Source organism: Seriola aureovittata, chromosome 11 (assembly GCF_021018895.1).
Source record: "Seriola aureovittata isolate HTS-2021-v1 ecotype China chromosome 11, ASM2101889v1, whole genome shotgun sequence".
NCBI lineage: Eukaryota > Metazoa > Chordata > Actinopteri > Carangiformes > Carangidae > Seriola > Seriola aureovittata.
In genome coordinates, this window is record NC_079374.1 from 12,047,013 (window position 1) to 12,065,471 (window position 18,459).

At 42.7% G+C, this 18,459-nt stretch overlaps 1 protein-coding gene across 2 annotated transcripts in view; it reads right to left on the reverse strand.

The window, feature by feature from the left end:
* Window positions 1-17,392, reverse strand: part of igsf3 (immunoglobulin superfamily, member 3) — a 74,132-nt gene extending 56,740 nt beyond the window's left edge. The window contains exons 1-2 of one of the 2 annotated variants that reach the window (XM_056388457.1): window positions 16,667-17,392; window positions 16,407-16,540 (exon numbers count right to left, since the gene is read on the reverse strand). In XM_056388457.1, coding sequence (XP_056244432.1) covers window positions 16,407-16,446 — 40 coding nt within the window. In that variant the 5' untranslated portion in view covers window positions 16,447-16,540; window positions 16,667-17,392. Of the gene's footprint in view, window positions 1-16,406 lie in introns of both variants that reach the window. The other variant, XM_056388456.1, reaches the window with a different exon arrangement.
* Window positions 17,393-18,459: the final 1,067 nt, after the last annotated feature.

The window sequence follows — 18,459 nt, forward strand, 5'->3', positions numbered from 1 at the left end:
TACTGAGGTTGAGGTGTGCATACACACACACACACACACACACACACACACACACACACACACACATTCACACATGGTTCTTGAACACCACTAACAACTTGAAACGTTCACAGTCACTCTATTTAACAGCCATCATCCAATCACGCTCACTGCTATTACAGGCACTCGCATGTTAACCCATCACCACAAGGACAGTGCTGCATCTGTACAACACTGAGGTGAGAGGCAGCCATCTGGGACTTAAGAGGGAGGTCAGTGTGAGCTGGTAAAACACTAGCCAGCAGGGCATGTGGAGTGTGCCAAGCTGTAGAAAGTACAGGTGTTTTTGAAATGGATGATAAATACTGTTTTGCCTGACGCATCCATAATTTTTGTTCCTCATCATCGTTCCTGAGCAGGGATGAGCACAGACTACTTATTAAAACTCAACTGGGCAATTCAGCTGGCCAGATATATTGGCCAATATTGCTTAGTGCCGACAGATCAGCTTTGGCACACGGTGGCTGAAATAAAACAGGAAATTTCAATAGAGAAATGCCAAATTGGAGGTCATGGGTTATCAGTACATTCAATATTTTGTCCACCAGCAATGACAACTTTATTTTTCCCACTGTAATTTTGTCCCTCTCAGTTTTCAGTGTCTTGATCACATTAAGGCATCGTAATCAACCACATTATGGAGATGAAAAATAAACTGAACCCTCTGGCATTTGGACATAATTGCTAAGATGTAAAGGGAAATTACAGTTGAAGTACACACATTACTGTTAAAACTGCTCCCTGAAAAAGGCGCCGTACTGATGTATCAAACACCTCCATGTCCTGGGCCAGACATACAAATGCAGTTTGCTTAGTCACAGTTTTATGAGTGTTTGTACCAGCGCTGTTATATTTTTCATTTAAGAGTCTATCATTTGCAATTTGCAAATAAAAAGCATATAAGAAAAAAAAAAAAAAAGAATACAGGAAAACAAAACACTGTTTTTGCAGATTTTGTGTTTAAGAGGAATAAACAAACCTATTGTCATATGTTGTTCTCATGTAAATAAAACATGTAATTAGCTAAGTATGAACCACGTGTTGAGCACTGTAACAAAAACAGCTGATTGTAGTGTTAAACCTGATGTTCAGACTGATTATTGCTCTTCTGTATACTGCTTTGTAGCCTATATTTAGGGCAACCAACATATGTGAATCTTGCCTCAACTCCTTGCATGCACACACGCACACCAAACACACACACAGAGCATTCACCATTCAGGGAACAACTACAAACATCCCTCTCATTGGGGCCAGAGACAACAGAGCACTTACACATACACCCCCCACCACCCCACCTACCCCCCGAATCCAGACAGAGCGACAAGTACGCTGTTTCCTGTCTGCACAAGCAACTGGGGATTGCAGCTGGGTTTGTGTGTGTGCGCATGTGTGTGTGTGTGTGTGTGTGTGTGTGTGTGTGTGTGTGTGTGTGTGTGTGTGTGTGTATGTGTGTGTGTGTGTGTGTGTGAGAAAGAAAGTCTGTAAGAGGCTGTGTCTGTGGGCACAATGCTTGGCATTAATAATTCACCAGAACAGCTTTTTAACTTCAACATCCTCTTTCCTCTCATAGTAACTTTCTCTCACACTTCCACTACACCCCCACCTTTCATTCACTGTTATAATTTGAGTCCATTTACGCCCGTGTACGTGTGTGTCCATGCGTAAACATGCATGAGTCTGCGTGTGTGTATTACAATGAAAGGTTATCTTGCTGAAAAATGAAGTCACCTTCGCAGATTGTGTTCACTGAGTTGGCAAAATGGTGGAAAGTGGGAGAAAGGTTCCACATTTACTTCCATGTGCGTACATACATTTATGAGTGTGGGCTTGCGTGCGTGAAAACATGCATATCTGTCCATGTTGATCATACATCTTATTTCCTTGCTGAGCTCCGAGCGTCAGGTCTTTTGTCTATTGCTTGGTTTATGAAACGCATCCCTCTTATGAGCTGATAAAATCTTTACAAATCTCTGATTTACAGTCCCTCGCTTGGATGGCACAACAAAGAGAAAACTGATTAAACTAATCATTCCTTATGGCTTGATGTCTCCTAAAGGACCCCCAAAAGACTGATCAAGATGTAAATTCTTAAACCATATTCATAAATGTCTTTATTCTAAAAATGAAACATGGTAATTATGTTTGTGAAGAAAAGAAAAAAGACAAATAGTTTATAAAGGAATATAAAGTATGTTTATGAAAGAAAAGTATGTCACTGTAATGTCACTGACTCATAACAGATATGTGCAGGAATATTTCACAAGGCCTGAAACGATAAACTGATCCAACTAATGAACCAAATATCAGTAGCTACTTTACTCATCTCTTCCCAGCTGCATATGCCGCCATTCCACTCCACTGCAATAACTAGAGGCCATAACCTGCGAAAACATTTGGCCACATTGACATTTAAAACATCAGTTAACATGGGAAATCACTTCCACAGAAAGTCTATAGTGGAGGGTGCTGACTGAATCTGGGATGCGTTAGGTAAGAGAGGCAGCCATCTATTCTGACTCAGACCCTGGTTCCTTGCTAATCTGGCGGCGCCCAGTCTACCCACATCCAGCTTAGATCAGCTCAGAGCTGTACCGCTGCATCACTGCTTCTCATGTTGCAGCGACTCATCTAGAACTGCTGGAAACATATTACTCATACACCCCCCCTAAAAATAAAACCCCCATACTACTCATATGATGGTGCACTAAGAGCTTTCCTCCGCTCGCCTGTCTCCTGTCCTGTCATCCTCCTGAAACAAGCTGCCTCCTTACTTCTGATTACTCTCATTCCCTTCCACCATGTTTCACCCATCATCAATCCTTCCCTTCGTCCTGCCCCTCCAGTCTGTCTCGCTCTCTCTCTCTCTCCCTCTGTATATTCCTGTCTGTTCACTGTGCCTCGCGGTTCTCTGCATCTTTTCAGGCAGGATTTAAGCAGCTCTGCGAAACTTCAAAGTGCCCATCGCTCTGCAGGCTGTTTAGAAAGGCTGACAATGACATACCAAACCCTGCAGACCTTCAACTGATCGCTCTATTCCACCACCCTTCCACAATAATCCTGCGCCCGGAACCCCTCCTATGTCTTCACCTCTGGCCGCGCTGCCTCGATCACCGAGTGCCCATATTTGCTCAACAAGGCCTCGGATTTTCTATTATTAACACTCATCTCCATCTCTGCATACCGTGGACAACTTCCTACCCCACTTTTTCTTCCCACCCTCGCTCTCCTCTGGCCTCCCTCTCCTTGTGGCTCATCTCTCAACTTTGCTGTCAGTTGCTTCCCACACAGCTTGTTGAGTGGACGCAGGAAACATGCGTCCCATGTCAGATGATGGCGATCATGGACAAGCTATCCAACTGACCTTGCTGTTAAACGGCACGAGCGTGCAAAGCAATGGGAGCAGATAGCTACACACACACACACACACACACGCAGAGAAAGAGAGAGAGAGAGAGGAAGAGAGAAAAAGCTGCAAAGAGGATTATGCTAAGTGGAGGGGGGTTAAACACTAATCCAATCATTTGTGGCCAGTGTCTTATTGCCACTAGCATTCATGTCTACTACTCTCATCATCACTCTTCTATGACACATGATAATTATACACCTAGAAAAGGTGTATAATAAAAACACAGTGGGGGGTAACTCATATATAGGGCGTTCACAGTAGTGCAGAGATGTGCTAATGTGGACTTTTCAGCCATCCATCTTTTCTTCTCACTTTCGCTTTCATTCCTAATTACACACACACACACACACCTGTGCACGTACTGTATACACATATATACGTATATGTATATAAGAACACAAAAACAGAAATAGTAAGAAAGTTCAGCTCAATACCTAAGAATCACTACTTCCAAAAACTAAGCGTTTTTGTGAGCACGAATACTAGCGACAACCGGAGGGATATGAAAAAAGTATGATATGGATCTGTCTCTCTCTTCTATGTTGTAGAACATTAAAACTGTCTCTGAAAATAATGCTTCTTGTCATCTTCTAACATGAGTGACATTATATCATGAACACACTTTTTCATACAGGCACGCTCTGTTTTTCTGCTGCTGTTCTGTGCATGCACGCAGTGATCCCGCTTTTTAGGTCAGGCACGCACGCACGCACGCACACACACACACACACACACACACACACACACACACACACACTCTCTCTAAATGGAAGAGAATCATCTGGAGTTATTTCTCATGCATGTGATGTGAAGTAATTAAAAGAGAATAATAAAAAAATAGCTTAGGGTTTGGCACATTATTTGGCGGTAACAAACGACTTAAATCATGACACACTGCTCTTCCCTATGTGAAAGTCCATGAGCCACTTTCCAAGGCCCTCCCAATCATACTATGGGCCATTTGGTCCTACATAAACAAAAACTTTATGCCAAAGTTGTTTTAGATTTTTCAATACAAAAAAGAAATTGAAGTATTTCAGTTTTTCTCTGTGCTCTTCTCACTGGTTTGAAGTGGGCAGGGCTCAGTTCAGAAAAGGACAGAAAAGGTGGTTGTCAACATCTCACTTCCTGCATCGACTGAAGAAGGTGAGCCTCGCTCCACTGCATTACTGTCTGCTATGGGAACTGCAAGGTCTCTGACCGTCACAGTGGGGAGAACCATCAGTGCTTCTCTCCCCTCCATAAAACAAATCCATGAAGCATGGTGAATCATCGAGGCCCTCGGTATTGTGAACGACCCCACCCACCCCGGCTTCATCCTCTTCGCCCCTTTACGATCCAGCTGGAGGTACCAGAGCATCAAGACCTCCTCTGCCAGGCTGTACAAAAGCTTCTTCGAATAGTCCAAAGAAACAATATTTGGGTTATGACAACAATAAAAGCTTGAACCTCATGAATTTCCATGGACCATGCAGGATTTAGGAGCAGAACGCCGGGTGGCTTAATTATTAATTATTAATACCAATACTGCTCCTAATAGTTTCTAAACTTCAACTTGTTACTTAATTAGTCATTAACATTTAATAACATAGAGAAATAATTAAAGACCTGAAAGTTTTCAGGGTCTTTGATAATAATAAATATTGGTTACTATATCAATATTGTTGATTCTGGCTGGCCGTAACTTAGACTGTCTGAGACCAAACTTGTTGGTATTGCCGACCCCTAATGGTGTGAATGAACAGCCACCCATCACCTTTACTTCTCTGCAAAAACATGAAAACTTGGAAAGTTGAAGAGCCGGGGAACTGAAGTAACCACAGCCAGTGAAAGATGAATTAATTATGAACATGCTTGGACCCAGTCAATGTCCTATCTCCCCAAGGGAGGTTGAGACTCATCCCACAGATCTGAAAACGTGTGAAGATTCTCAGACAGCGAGGTAGCAATGAGGCGAGTTGCATGGAAGAGGAAAAAGAGGAAGAGGGAGGAAGCGAAAGAGAAAACGACATCTGCCTTCAGGGTGCTGAACACCACAAAAATGCACAGATTTGAGTGAATATGTGCTCCACATATATGTATTACAGAGAGAATTAAGCGCTGGAGAGAGATGAAGAGCATAAAAGTATTTTCCTCTCCACACTTCTCGAGCGCTGGTTAACCGTTCTCCAAAATCACTCCGCATCTTTCTCCCTCAAGGCCTAAAAAAGCATTTGACCCTGTTAACATCATTACCAGAGAAAGCAAGAGTGCGAGGCAAACAGAGAGATTCCAAGATGTGGGAAATGTGGAGGGAAAAAGATGAAAGCGGTAGAAAGGGGAGAGAATTTCTTGTAACGGAAATGTTAACGTTTAGAGAGGATGTGGCATCGGTGCAATTCAAATTGTGCTCTATGCACTTCGTTTAACTGTGGTCCACAAGAACATAACTGCCTATTTTTTTTTATTGACATCAATGTGCTTAGCCTATGTCAAAACTAAATTTGACACAATAATTGAATTTGTGCCTGTGTTGATGGAGTGGTGGAGTAATATTGTGGTATGAGAAAATTTTCACATTATCCTTGAGCAAGAGGGTGAATATTTGGCTTCTCTTTGTACATGGCACTGAGTAATCATATCATCCTACTGTAAACCATCTAATGGACAGATGAATCCCCGCTCCTCCTTCCCTATAGCCTTCTCACAATCTAAGATCTTTGATTGATGGGCTCCACGCAGCATCAAACATTACAAAGGCCTTTTCCTCTCACTCTTTTCCCACTCCGTATCCTTCCCGCAGTGATAATCATCACCTGTGTCAAAAGCATTGCAGCAGGGTTGTCATTAATAACCTCTGACCCTTTTATCAGAAGCTTCAACAAATCCACTGCTTGATTTACTAACTGGAATATTTTAAAGGCAGATAAGTTAGACGGCATATTTCTTCAATACCGAGGAGAAAGCTAAATGATTTTCAGTGTCCAAGCGAAAAAACGTTCTAGCTGCTGCAAGCCAGTCAGCAGGGAAACAGGTGTGACACTATGTGCGAGGGTGTCACAGAGAAATAAAGCAAGAAAGAGAGGGACTACGTGTTCTAACTTCCATTAGAGGGCCAGTTATACATGCCAGCAGGCCTCTATAACAGCTGACAAACACTTACAACAACTGCCCATTACACCCACGGGGCTTTAATCTGAGGAGGAACAAGAGAGTACAGGAGCGTTCATGGAGTGGGAAGATGAAGTGGATATATCGTATGTCATTGCATGGCCCAGGTAAAGAGAGGCAGGCATTGCTAGCGGTACAGATGCAAGCATAACAAGATGGGTGCAGTTACATGGAGCGGCAAATTCGCTTGGCAAGTTTTTGTAAGCCAGCAATGTCGAAGAGGACTCGCTATCAAACTTTTCAATGCGTTAGAAAGCAGGAAACATAGCCAAAGGGCAGAGAACCAAACATAAAGAAACAGACACATACAGTATATGTATAGTACATGCTCCCTCTGAGACTCATTCTATCTCTAGCTGGAGTACAAAGAGTTCAACTTGCAAAATATCTTACATAGTCCTTCTTTCTCGCTCTCTTTTTTCCACAACTAGGACAGAGCTATTTTTTAAATAGTTTGGCATTTTGGGAAATATATCTCATTCCCTTTCTTACCAAAATTATTGACCAGATTGATAAACATAAGGCTAGAGCCAGTAGCTGGTTAGACTAGCTAGCTTAGCTTAAGAGACTGGAAAGAGGAGGAAACAGCTAGCCTGGCTCTGTCCAGTGGTCCACCTACAAGCACTTCTAAAGCTAATTCATTAACACACTATATCCTGTTTGTGTAATCTGTACAAATATGAAATGTAAAATCAACATGTTTTTACAGAGGGTTATGTGTTTGACCATTCCTCATGTCAGTAAAAAAAAAAAAATTGTTACTGTTGAACAGAACTTCTTCCCTGTATTTTCTGTCTTATGATATTCTAAGCTAACCAGCTGCTAACAGCTGTGTTGTATTCAGATGTTCAGAGTTAGATGATCAAGGGAAGGATTTTTACAATGATTTTAAAACATAGGACATAAATGTTTTTGCTTTCAAGTCAAGAAAGTCAAGTCTTTAGGCAGTCAAGTCTAGGCAAAGCCTTGCATCTCCATTTTCTGTGACTCGAATCCAAACAAGGCTCGTGTGTATGGACTCCTGCTTTGTGTCACACCTGGGTCATGTTGTCCTCTGCACTCACCATGCTAACTACTCCTAATTCATGGGCCCCCTGGGCTACAACAGTCATGAACCCACCTGCGCTGTTGCTCATAACAGCTGGTCAGACCAGGATGGAAGCAATGGGGGGTTTCAAGGCTAATTCTTTCTTCTGTGTCAATGTGTTACTGTACACAGTAGGTGTCTATGGCCACTAGGCTATAAATGTAATGTAAGTGTGGGGGTTATACACGCTGAGCAGAAATGTGATTTGTCTGCATGGGTTAATTCATTTTTTCTCCTTTCCACTTCCGGTGCCTGTAGTATTTGTCGATAGTGTGAACAACACAGAGAAGATCATAATCTATCCTCCCCTGCTGAACAGCTGCCTCTTCATCCTCCCTCCTACACCCTCAGCTGCTTCGCCTTCCTGCTGCTGGACCACGATGTAATAGCTTTTGAATTTTAGTGTTTCATCATGAGTGATCATTTCAAACACATAACCAGCAGTGATTCCTCCTCATCCTTTTAAATAATGTTTTCATCAAACATTTTCGATCAAAATTGTCATTAGTGATGCCAGACAAATTGTTTTCCTCCTCCTCGTCTTGCAAACCTACTTTTCCTCAAATGCTATGTGTTGCTTTATCGCTCTGTCCCTCAGCATGAAAGTAAACATGATTACTTTAAAGCTTTGTTAGAGAGTGATTACGTGACCCTGCTGCAGGAGTCATCGAGGAGAGGCTGTGCAGGGCTGTAATTCAGTTACTACACCATCATCACGGCTACAGCAACATGACAACCTATAAATACAATTAAAGCCTAATCATTGCAGCTGGATAGCTGTCTCACTTGCCTCTGTCCAGAAGGCCACACTAAAATAAAAAAAATACAGGTAATAATCAAATCACTGGACCTGCAGTCACAGGATGAGCCATGCCAGACCCAACCAGGTCATTCACACACAAAGAAACATATCGTATATAACTATAACGTATTACATATATAACAAAATATAATAAGGCTAAGATATTATGCTCTATTATACTATAAGGGAAAACCAGAATTTTACTCAACCCAGTAGTTACAATGTGACCACTCAATCAACAGATTGACATAATGCAGGAAGGAAAAAAAAAAGAAAAAAAAGAAACCCAAGAGCTGTATAAAGGAAGTAATTACAATCTCCATCCTTTTCCTCATGAATGCTGCTGTCAACTTGCTTTTAAATTCTACATCGTAGATCACTGAAATGACAAAGGGGCAATTTTTAAACCTACACTGCACAACTCTTTGTTTCTCACCATCATCTGAACAATATCAGGACATGACACGCAAAATATCAAAATAATTAGATTAAAACTGTATGTGTGATATGGTTGTTTGTATATTGCAAAGAGGACGCTTTACTCTTCACTTACAAGGTGACACACGGTTAGAGTTAGTCTGTATGTGAAGAATAGCACTTGAAGGGAAGTCTGTGCCACATGGAAATCAACCTTTCATCGAAATTTTCCTATCTACTGTTTATGTCTGTCCATGGCAGTGGGGGAGACAGAGGTTAAAATAGGGGACAGACACAAGTTGTCAAACTGGTTCTTTCATATCAGCCCATGCACACACACACACACACACAGACACAGACACACACACACAAACACACACAGACACACACACACACACCTCTAGTACATTAAGCGCCTCCATCGCCTCCATCGCCAGATCCATTAACTCTATAAGGACACCTGCTACCCCACTAACCTCATCTTCCCAACCCCCAATCCAAAGCAGTCTTACCCCCCCATCCCTCCCCCGAAACATACACATCCCCCACTCTGTCTGAATGACAAAGGACTGTGGTCTAAGTCTGCCGCAAACAAAACTTTCACACACACGCACTCAGATAAGGAGAACAAACCAAAAAAAAAAAAAAGCGCAACCCATTATATCTTGTCATGAGCAACTGCTAAAGCGGAGCTGAACGTTTGCGTTAACTGTAAAAAAAAAAGGCAAAAAAACAAAACAAAAAAAGAAGCACTCCTCTATCTTCGGTCATTATCCATCTTGTGCTTGTGGACAATTAAGCCTGACAGCTGTATCTACTTTGTGTACAGTGGTTAGTTTTTGTATGACTGGCAGCTTGCTATCACTTCCCACGTTTGCGCATTAAGCTGCAGTTTGGAAAGGAAACTAATTAACTATTAATTAGTCTACTTCAAACAGACTTTTTCTTCCATTGTCAGTCGTTTTGCCTTTCAGGCAGAAAAAGACATGCGCTTGTAAATTCATGCATTTATGCATAAGCAGTTAGACACACAAACACACACATGTATCCCTTTGGTTTTAGGTGTAAAGCGGCAAACAAGCACACCAACCAAACATAATGGCAAAATGAGTGAAGTGCTCTTCATCATTATGTAAGAGGATTTTTAAAATGGGGGGGGGGATTTAACATGCATATAGACATATTTATTCATGGGCGCCCATGCATCTTTGAACATGCACACCACTGAATATGGATCAGCAGTGTGCAGGTGGGGAGCAGTCGCCATAGTTACAGCGCCTGGTGTGTATCCCACCAGCGTGGGATCTGCTTGGGTTTAGGAACAAGCAGGGAGCAGGAGAGTGTGGCTGCACTCAAGGACAGCAGCTCTGAGCACGGTGGGTGCCTCTCTGGGGGTGTGTGTGTGTGTGTGTGTGTGTGTGTGTGTGTGTGTGTGTGTGTGTGTGTGTGTGTGTGTGTAGAGGAGTAAAATGGAATCCTCTTGTTGGCCAGTCACTGTCTCCCCCAACAGAACAGCAGAGGTGGGAGGGGCAGATAAAATCCCAAGGGGAAGGGGGGCTGGGTTGGTCTTTTAATTGGTCAAGGAAAGGGCTGATAAACAGTCCAAAGGTAGATGAGGCTGTTAAACACAGATTCTTCCTCTGTAAGAAAGATGAAAATATCTGGCTTGAATCACTTAAGGGCAGTTTCTAATTAGTGCTCTTTGAAGAAGAGGTGGGTTGGGCATAGTATTGTTTAGGAACGAGTGGGGGAGGGAGGTCAGGGGCTATTCACTGGAGGAGGAAGAGGAGGCAGCTGGAGTACCTTTTAAGTGTGTGAGTGAGATGAAGCAGAGATCTATGCAAATCAACTCTAAAGAACACTTATAAACAGTTTACAAACTAAATAGCTAAAGGCTTGTTGCTGGGTTGTTATCACAAAAACATGGAGATACAGTTTGAGGCGTGAAGAGATGTGCCGGCACAGAAGTGCGATTCTGGCAGAGAGTTGTGATGTGGGACAGTCCTGACAGTTAACAAGAGGTGCTGTTGCAGAGTCAAACACAAAGCAGACGCTGCCTCTGCTCTGTCTCCAGCTACAGCCACTTTCCTGATCCACTATGGCAGGCAGGAAGTGTCCCTCAAGAACTTTTGTTTCACTTCACACAGTCACTCATCTCTCCGTGTGAAACGGAGAGAGACTACAGCTCAGATCTGGGTCATGGGGGGGTGGCTCGTCATTTGGAAAAAAAAAAAAAAAAGTAAAACGGACACTGCGTTATACTGCGTGATTATCAACAACTGTCTTTGGTTTTTGATTTACTGCTCAGCTAAAAATAAAGTTCAAACTCAAATGTTTTCCTTGATCTCCTCTTAAAAGCTCCACTGGGGGAAAAGCTGTTTTTATTCCCTCACACTGAGTTTTTACCTTTGAGAGGACCGAGCGAGGAGGGCACCGGATAACGGGAGACAGTGGGGCTGCAGTAAAACTGCAGTGATAGTTGGGTGTGAGTTTCTGTAGCTGACTGCAATATCTGTATTACGGGGCAATTACTTGCCCTTTAGGTAGTACACACTAGTAACCAGCATTTAACTTGTCCACAAGCACAAAAACACACCCATTTAAGCACAATTGTTCAGCCCTCATACCTGGTCCTATTGATCCATGACTAACAAGACATCTCAGTCTTCACAAACAGCAGAAAACTGACCTACAGATGGCCTGTGTTTTCATTATGCCTCCCAATTTTAATGAATATTTACTGGAATCTTACCACACAGTTGGTGGTTGATAGCCAAGCTGTCAGTCTTCCTTCTGCTTTTCTATTGTTTTTTTTTTTTTTATTTTGTCAGTTGAGTCAACAATGTTATGATATGAAAAAGACAATAGCAAAAAAAAAAGGCGTCTTGTCATGGGTATACACAAAGACGTGGGTCTAATGCTTATCATGCAAACAAGCCTGCGTGCAACTACAGAATATAGCAGGCACAGAAAATAACAAGGGGAGCAAACAGCACCGCAGTCAGACAGCTGCACAGGCCCATATTTCCCCGAACAGAGAGAAGTAGGTCCTCTGTTTCTGGTGACAACAACAGACAAAAATAATGAGAGACAAAACTTGGGACAATCACATGCGCGCGCACGCACACCAAACTTTTCCAACGTTGCATATACAAAGAACAGCTACACTAAACAGCTAGACGGTGAGTTACTGCATTTCGCTTCACTGTCTAGACAGCGCGCTCTCTCTCGTGTCAGCTGAGGCTTACAAACACATGGAAAGCATTCCCAGTGTGGCAACAGCTGACTCGAGATGCACAGCGAGGAGACACATGGCTTGACCACACACACAACTTCAAATCCCTGTCATTTCAGGTCGGGGGCCCTTCCAGCTGTCATTCTTATTTGGGACAGAGGAGAGGCTGGGGTGGGCATCAGGGAGTGGCGGTGCAAACTTTGAATTCTAACAAAGTTTGAAATGCCTCCGAGCTGACCTCAACATTCCCATGACCATTAAAGGTTGAAAAGAAATAATTATGAGATGTGTATTTAACTTATTTTAAAAGCATGTGCTTCTCCTCTTTTCAACCTCCATGCAGTTAAATGTTTTGGTTAATATGATGTGATTAAACAAGGAGAAATTCTTTTCTTTACATCATAATATCGAAAACCCAGCCGGCATTTAGTGAAGCTCTATGCAGCTATCTAGATGAGTAAATTCCATACACCAGATTTCTAATTTCTTTCACCATTAATCATAATCTTGTTTCACATTATGCAATGCACACATTTTAATGAGTTTGTCTGAAATGGAAAATTGGATGATTCAAATCCTAACCACTCTATGCATTTGTGACACTAACTATGCATTTGTGACAATTGTCACAGCACCACATGGACAATCAAATCTAAGTGGCAATAAGTGCTGCCCTTCCTACGTTGTGCAAAGGTTTCGAGAAAAAAAAAAAGCACAGCAGTTGTGCCTCAAATGGAAATGAGCTCTTAAGTACCTTTATGTTGTTTGATTGGGGCAATTATGCAAGGCTGGCTTTATACTCTGTCTGCTGATAAGCACAAAGTTTGACAACTACTTAAAACTTTTCTCTTTTCAATCAATAACACTGTAATGAGCCAGGATAACATACTATTGTTTCACATTCTCCTCCGAGTTGAAACAGCTGATCAAAAAATAGCATCAAAAATCTCACTAAAAGATAAAAGAAACAAGAAAACATCTACCCACACAGGCAGAGTGAAAAGGAATGGAGGTGGATGAAGGCGAAATAAGATGCTTAAAGAACATCAGGGCTATGCAAGGTTTACTTGCTTGACTAAAAAGTACGTATGTATATTTTATATTACTGCTGACCATTTTCCAAAGTGTGTGTTTCAACTTTTTGAATGTAGCTTTCTTACTCTCCAGGTAGTCCTTGCTCTTCATGTATTTCTCAATGGATCCTTGAGTTGTGTCTTCCATCAAATCTGCAGTGTATATTTTTTTTTAATTTCACTTTCAATGAGGTTCAATTGTTGTTGTGTGGTAATGCTGTTTAACTGCAGATTGATTTGAAATAATATAAAAAAAACATGAATCCACATGTCATGCTTAAACTTTGCCAATATAATTTCATACACTAGAGATATTAATGAAAAGCTGACATGCGACAGCAGGGTTTAGAAAATTATAGGCAGTGTTGTAGTGTTAAGTTCAAGCAGTGTTAAGTGTTTAGTAGTGTTGCAAGGCCCCACCCACTGCCACACCCCACTTTTAAGCATATCAAAAGATGTACAATTCTCTTCCTATCTCCACAACCAACCCTCTCATGTACTTTTGCGCAAATTCATTCGTAACATGTTCAGATATTGTATCAACAGGGTGAAAACAGCACCTGTCCTACTGAGCTGGCAGAGCTAATCAAGATATATATATATGAAAAACATCACATTATGACAGATGCATGAGTAACTGCAGGTGGCAGAATGTGCATCTTGTCAAACATAAGCTCATAAGATTTTCCTCTGTACAATGTGAAGCTGCTCTGAGACCAGCTGATAAACCGGACTAGTGGCAGCTCATCAGAAGCCGGGTGAGTGCAGGCTGCTCTCCTGTCAGCCCAGTAAATGGAAAGCACTCAGGCATTTCACAGTTAAACCAGCCAGCCTCACACATATTACAGTTTCAATTTACTTATATAAACTGGGATGTCTTGGGTACTTTACGTTGGCGCCCCGTTTCAAAACGCACTCTTACACAAGAAGAAGCATAACCCAAAAAAAAAAAAAAGGCACACACCGGTACACCACACCGAATGCATGACATCTTTCTCACTCTCTGTGGGGGAGAAGGATGACATCCTGTTTGTAAAGCTAATAAACAGCCTTCAGGCAACTCTTTTTATATGCCTTATATCATATACCCCGATGCCACAAATAACCACACGCACGCTCACTCACACCTGGTTGCAAACTCAGCAGCATAAATAACACCGATCTAAGATTTGCCTGCCAAAATTGTATAAGTGGCACCTCCGTCTCACACAGCTGCCATCCACCTCTTTTTTATGATTTTTTTTTTTTTTTTAACAAACAAATGCAAATGCAAACACATGTGCCAGCTGACACAAAAATCTGACAGCTGATCAGATATAAAAGACGCACACAAGCACATCTCACTTAACACAGATGTTTGTGCCTGTGTATGCTTCTGGGAGAACGATAAATAATTGACATAATATATTGCTATACATTCTGTGAAATGAATACACTAGCACCAATATTGCATTACTGGAGCTTAACTGTATCCTAACTTGAGACAGGACAGCCTTTAAGTAGGGTGATATGATGGTTTTAGAGAATATTAAGATGGCACATGTGCACAGGTTACAGTAAGTGTTAAATACAGCTTAAGATTCGTGCCATACTGCAGCTTAATTCGAGTCGCGTAACACTTTAAACTGAAAACTTTTTAGTCTAGTGAATGAAAATAATGTGACTGGTTCTTGCTTTTGAGAAACATAATAGGGACATTTTCCCTTTGATAGTGTGTCTCACAGCTGATGATTTTATGGCTGCAACTAATGATTATTTTCATTATCAGGAAATACAAATTCATTGTAGTTTCCATAGCCCCAAAGATGTTCAGTCCACTGTCAACAAAGACTCTACACCAAATGATATTCACATTTGAGGGGATAGAGCCGGAGAATCTTGCTTAAAAAACAGGGATGCAACATGTCTCATATTGCAGAATTATCAGCTTTATGTCACCAATGATTCTGATAATAGCATTAGATTAAATATCACAAGTTCCTTTGTGATTTGTGCCAATGATCCACAGAGACACACACCACATAAACCAAAACCTACTCTTTCCTAACACCCGAGATGTTTTCTTCACCACCTCAAACTGCCTCCCATTTAACCACATGATTCATGATTATTATGCAATATAAAAATAAATAAAAAAAACCCTCCATTATCCAACCTACACTGTTGATAAGAGCTGTATTGTGACGGTGTGTGGTCTCCCCCACTCTACTGTGAACAATACATGTCACGTTTTCATTGGGAAAACTGATTCACAGCCCCCCATCCTGGTGAAAGTGACTTCTGATGCACTGAGAGGGGACTTGAAGCAAGGCGAAGGCTGGTAATCCTCTTGGCCAAGTGGGGGCCTCCAGCGGGCTGACTTCCACCCCACCACCCCCACCATCACCCCCTACCTCCCCTTCCTCTGTCCCCCAGCAGCACTGACAGGCCTCCCAATCCAGGAACAGAAAAGCCATCTGGTGTTTGTTTGGGACAGTTCACAGGCAGGATGTGCGTGTGTGTGTCAGCACAGTCATGCCCGTATGAATCTTTGTATGTGTCACCGAGTGTCATCGGGTGTGAATGTTTGAACTCACATTTGTCTGTGAAATCTCGTAAATACAAGGTTGAAGTGACAAAGATATGTGAGAACTGAGCACAGTGGGCTTCACCTGCAGGGATGACTTACTGTACAAGAAAGCTGGTACTGGGTGTCTTCACCCTGACTGGATGACTTCATAGCCTGGGGTGCTGGGGATCTGTGATCCAGGTGTATCTGTGATGTGAGTGTGTATAGCCTAGTGTGCATTTATAGCCTGTGTGTGGGTTAATTATAGACTATATCAGGTTGACAATAGCAGCCCTTGAACACAGGAGATCAGACTACACAGGGTTAATCTGTGACTAAAGTCCAAATATCACATTAACCTAGTTCAGCGCGCGCGCGCACACATACACACACACACACACAGCTGTTCACAGGCATCTGTTATTATTGCAGTGATTATCAATGCAGCCTACTTTCACCTGACTCATGATGACTAGTAGTTGCTCTCGCAACAGACCCGTTCAAATCCACATGTCTCATACAGGTGTGCCGTGACTGAGAGCCAGCAGATGCCGATTTACCTCGTTAATAAAAAAAATTAAAAAAAAACAGACGGGGAAAATTTCACTGCAGAAATTCAGGCTGACAGCCTCTTCAGATGACTTACCAAGCAGCGCACAAGCAAAAAGGAGCGCACCGGCTGCCATTGTGTGTTGCCCCGCAGATTCACTTCCAATATTCCCCTAAGATGAGGAGGCGATGTCTTGGGGTTGTCGGGTTTGTTGTGGTTATCCGCTGGTTCTGAATCAGGAAGAAGAGGAAAAAGAAGAAGGTCTACGAATCCCGGGCGACAAAAACAGCCAGGGTTTGTCCTGAGAGTCAAATCCACCGCCGGTGAGACCGGCGGTTTGCCAGTGTCCGACTCACCTCTCCGGCGTCCTCCTGCTTAAGAAAACCTCGGGTGGTGCTTCCCCTCGCTTTCACCCTCACCTATCTGCTCTTATCGCTGACGACGTGTGCGTAGGCTATGCCAGGCGCCTAGGCGACCCAACCCACTCCCCGTTTACGCATCCGAGACTGCGGAGGCGATTCACCCTCCTCGGTGAAAGACAAAAGTCCAGCGCGACTTGCGCGTATCCGGACAGGCCACCTGATTTAAGACGGGAGACTAAATGTACACAGGGGATCTGTAAGTCCTGGCGCTATGGAGTCAGACTGGAATAAGTCCTTGCTAATTTCCCTCCCCTTCACTGATGGGAGAGCAAATCGCAGTCCAGGCAGGCTCCGGCTTTCTCCACGGCAAATCCCGGAGACTGTAATCAGTCCCCCACTATCGCTCCGCAGAAAGCCCAGTGGGCGGGCGCTGTAGATGAGGCAGACAAGGCTTTGTGCGCTGACACAATAAATCAGATTAATCAATACAACTACCAATACACCTGAGCGAGTGTGTCCTAGTTCACAGCACTAAAATACGCACAAAATCCTTCGACTTAACAGCCCCAAAAAAAGCTACTTTACTCAAGAGTTCAAACACTGGCGTGCTCATTTAAAATCTGTCAGACAAATGCTTTGATCTGGTCTCAGAAAGAAACAGTCCCGCGCCGTTCCCCCTCCACACTGACTTCCCTGTTTCCTGCCTGGCAAATCTCTTCTGTTTGTCCTGCAGTTTGAAAAGTTATCAGCGTGCTGTCTGCCCCCACCCCCTCCCAATGACCACGCCCCGGCAGTGTGGGACACCATGCGCTATACGGGAGAGGCCAAATCTGCTTTTCTGAATTTAAAATCTAGGACAAGACGTTGATGGTTTGAATGGGTGAAGTGAAGTGGAGGGTAATTAGGCCTCTTAAGCTACCACTTTTCTCAGCTGTTTTATTTGCAGGGTAAAGTTTAACAGCCCTTTGAGGCTGGCATGAATCATTATGGCACAAAATCAAATTATAGGCCTACTGCATATTAAGCACAGGCTTTTCATTGATGGTGTTTACTTGTCTTGTGTTGATCACAAAAGTCACCTTCTCATGCATAATTTACTCAGCAGTCTCTGTGTCATAGGAAGAAATTTTTCTATCACTCCCACCGCCTGTTTTCTCCTTCCCCACACTGCCATACTCACTTCTGGCAGTCAGCATAATGAGGTGCCACTCTGCTTGGGAACTGTATCAGAACAAACACTTTTTTCCCACCCAGCCCCAACATATTACAGTTCACCTTCCAGGGGAAGTAGCAAGTTGCAAATTTCACCTTTCTTTGATTCAGATCATATGCACAGATTTATTGATTTGCACGACTCCGCTGCATTATTAGGAGGTTCTCAATATAGACTGGGTGAATGTGAGTTTGCAGGGAGACAGAAAATAGCACAATGAGATAATACTCCTTTGGTGTGAAGCTGAGAAAAGAGTGCTGCTATTGGGTAAGGACAGAATCCAAAAAGCTCCAAGTTAGTGAAACTCAAAGCTTTCTCCTGTGTAATACATAAATAAATGAGCAGGCCTTTGCAGTGCATACAAAAAAAAGTAATTGCAATAGACCCATCTGGTAGTCTTTTTTATCAACTGGGAATTGCAAGTTCCGAACACTGCCTGAATGCAACATGAATACCATTTTTTTTTTTTTTTTGGAAGCAGTAAAGATGATTTTTCTCCCTTTGCTGTGTTCGTGGATTTCAGCTCAGATAAAACTTCCTGAACAACCGGTGAAACGAGCCTGAGCCCTGAGGC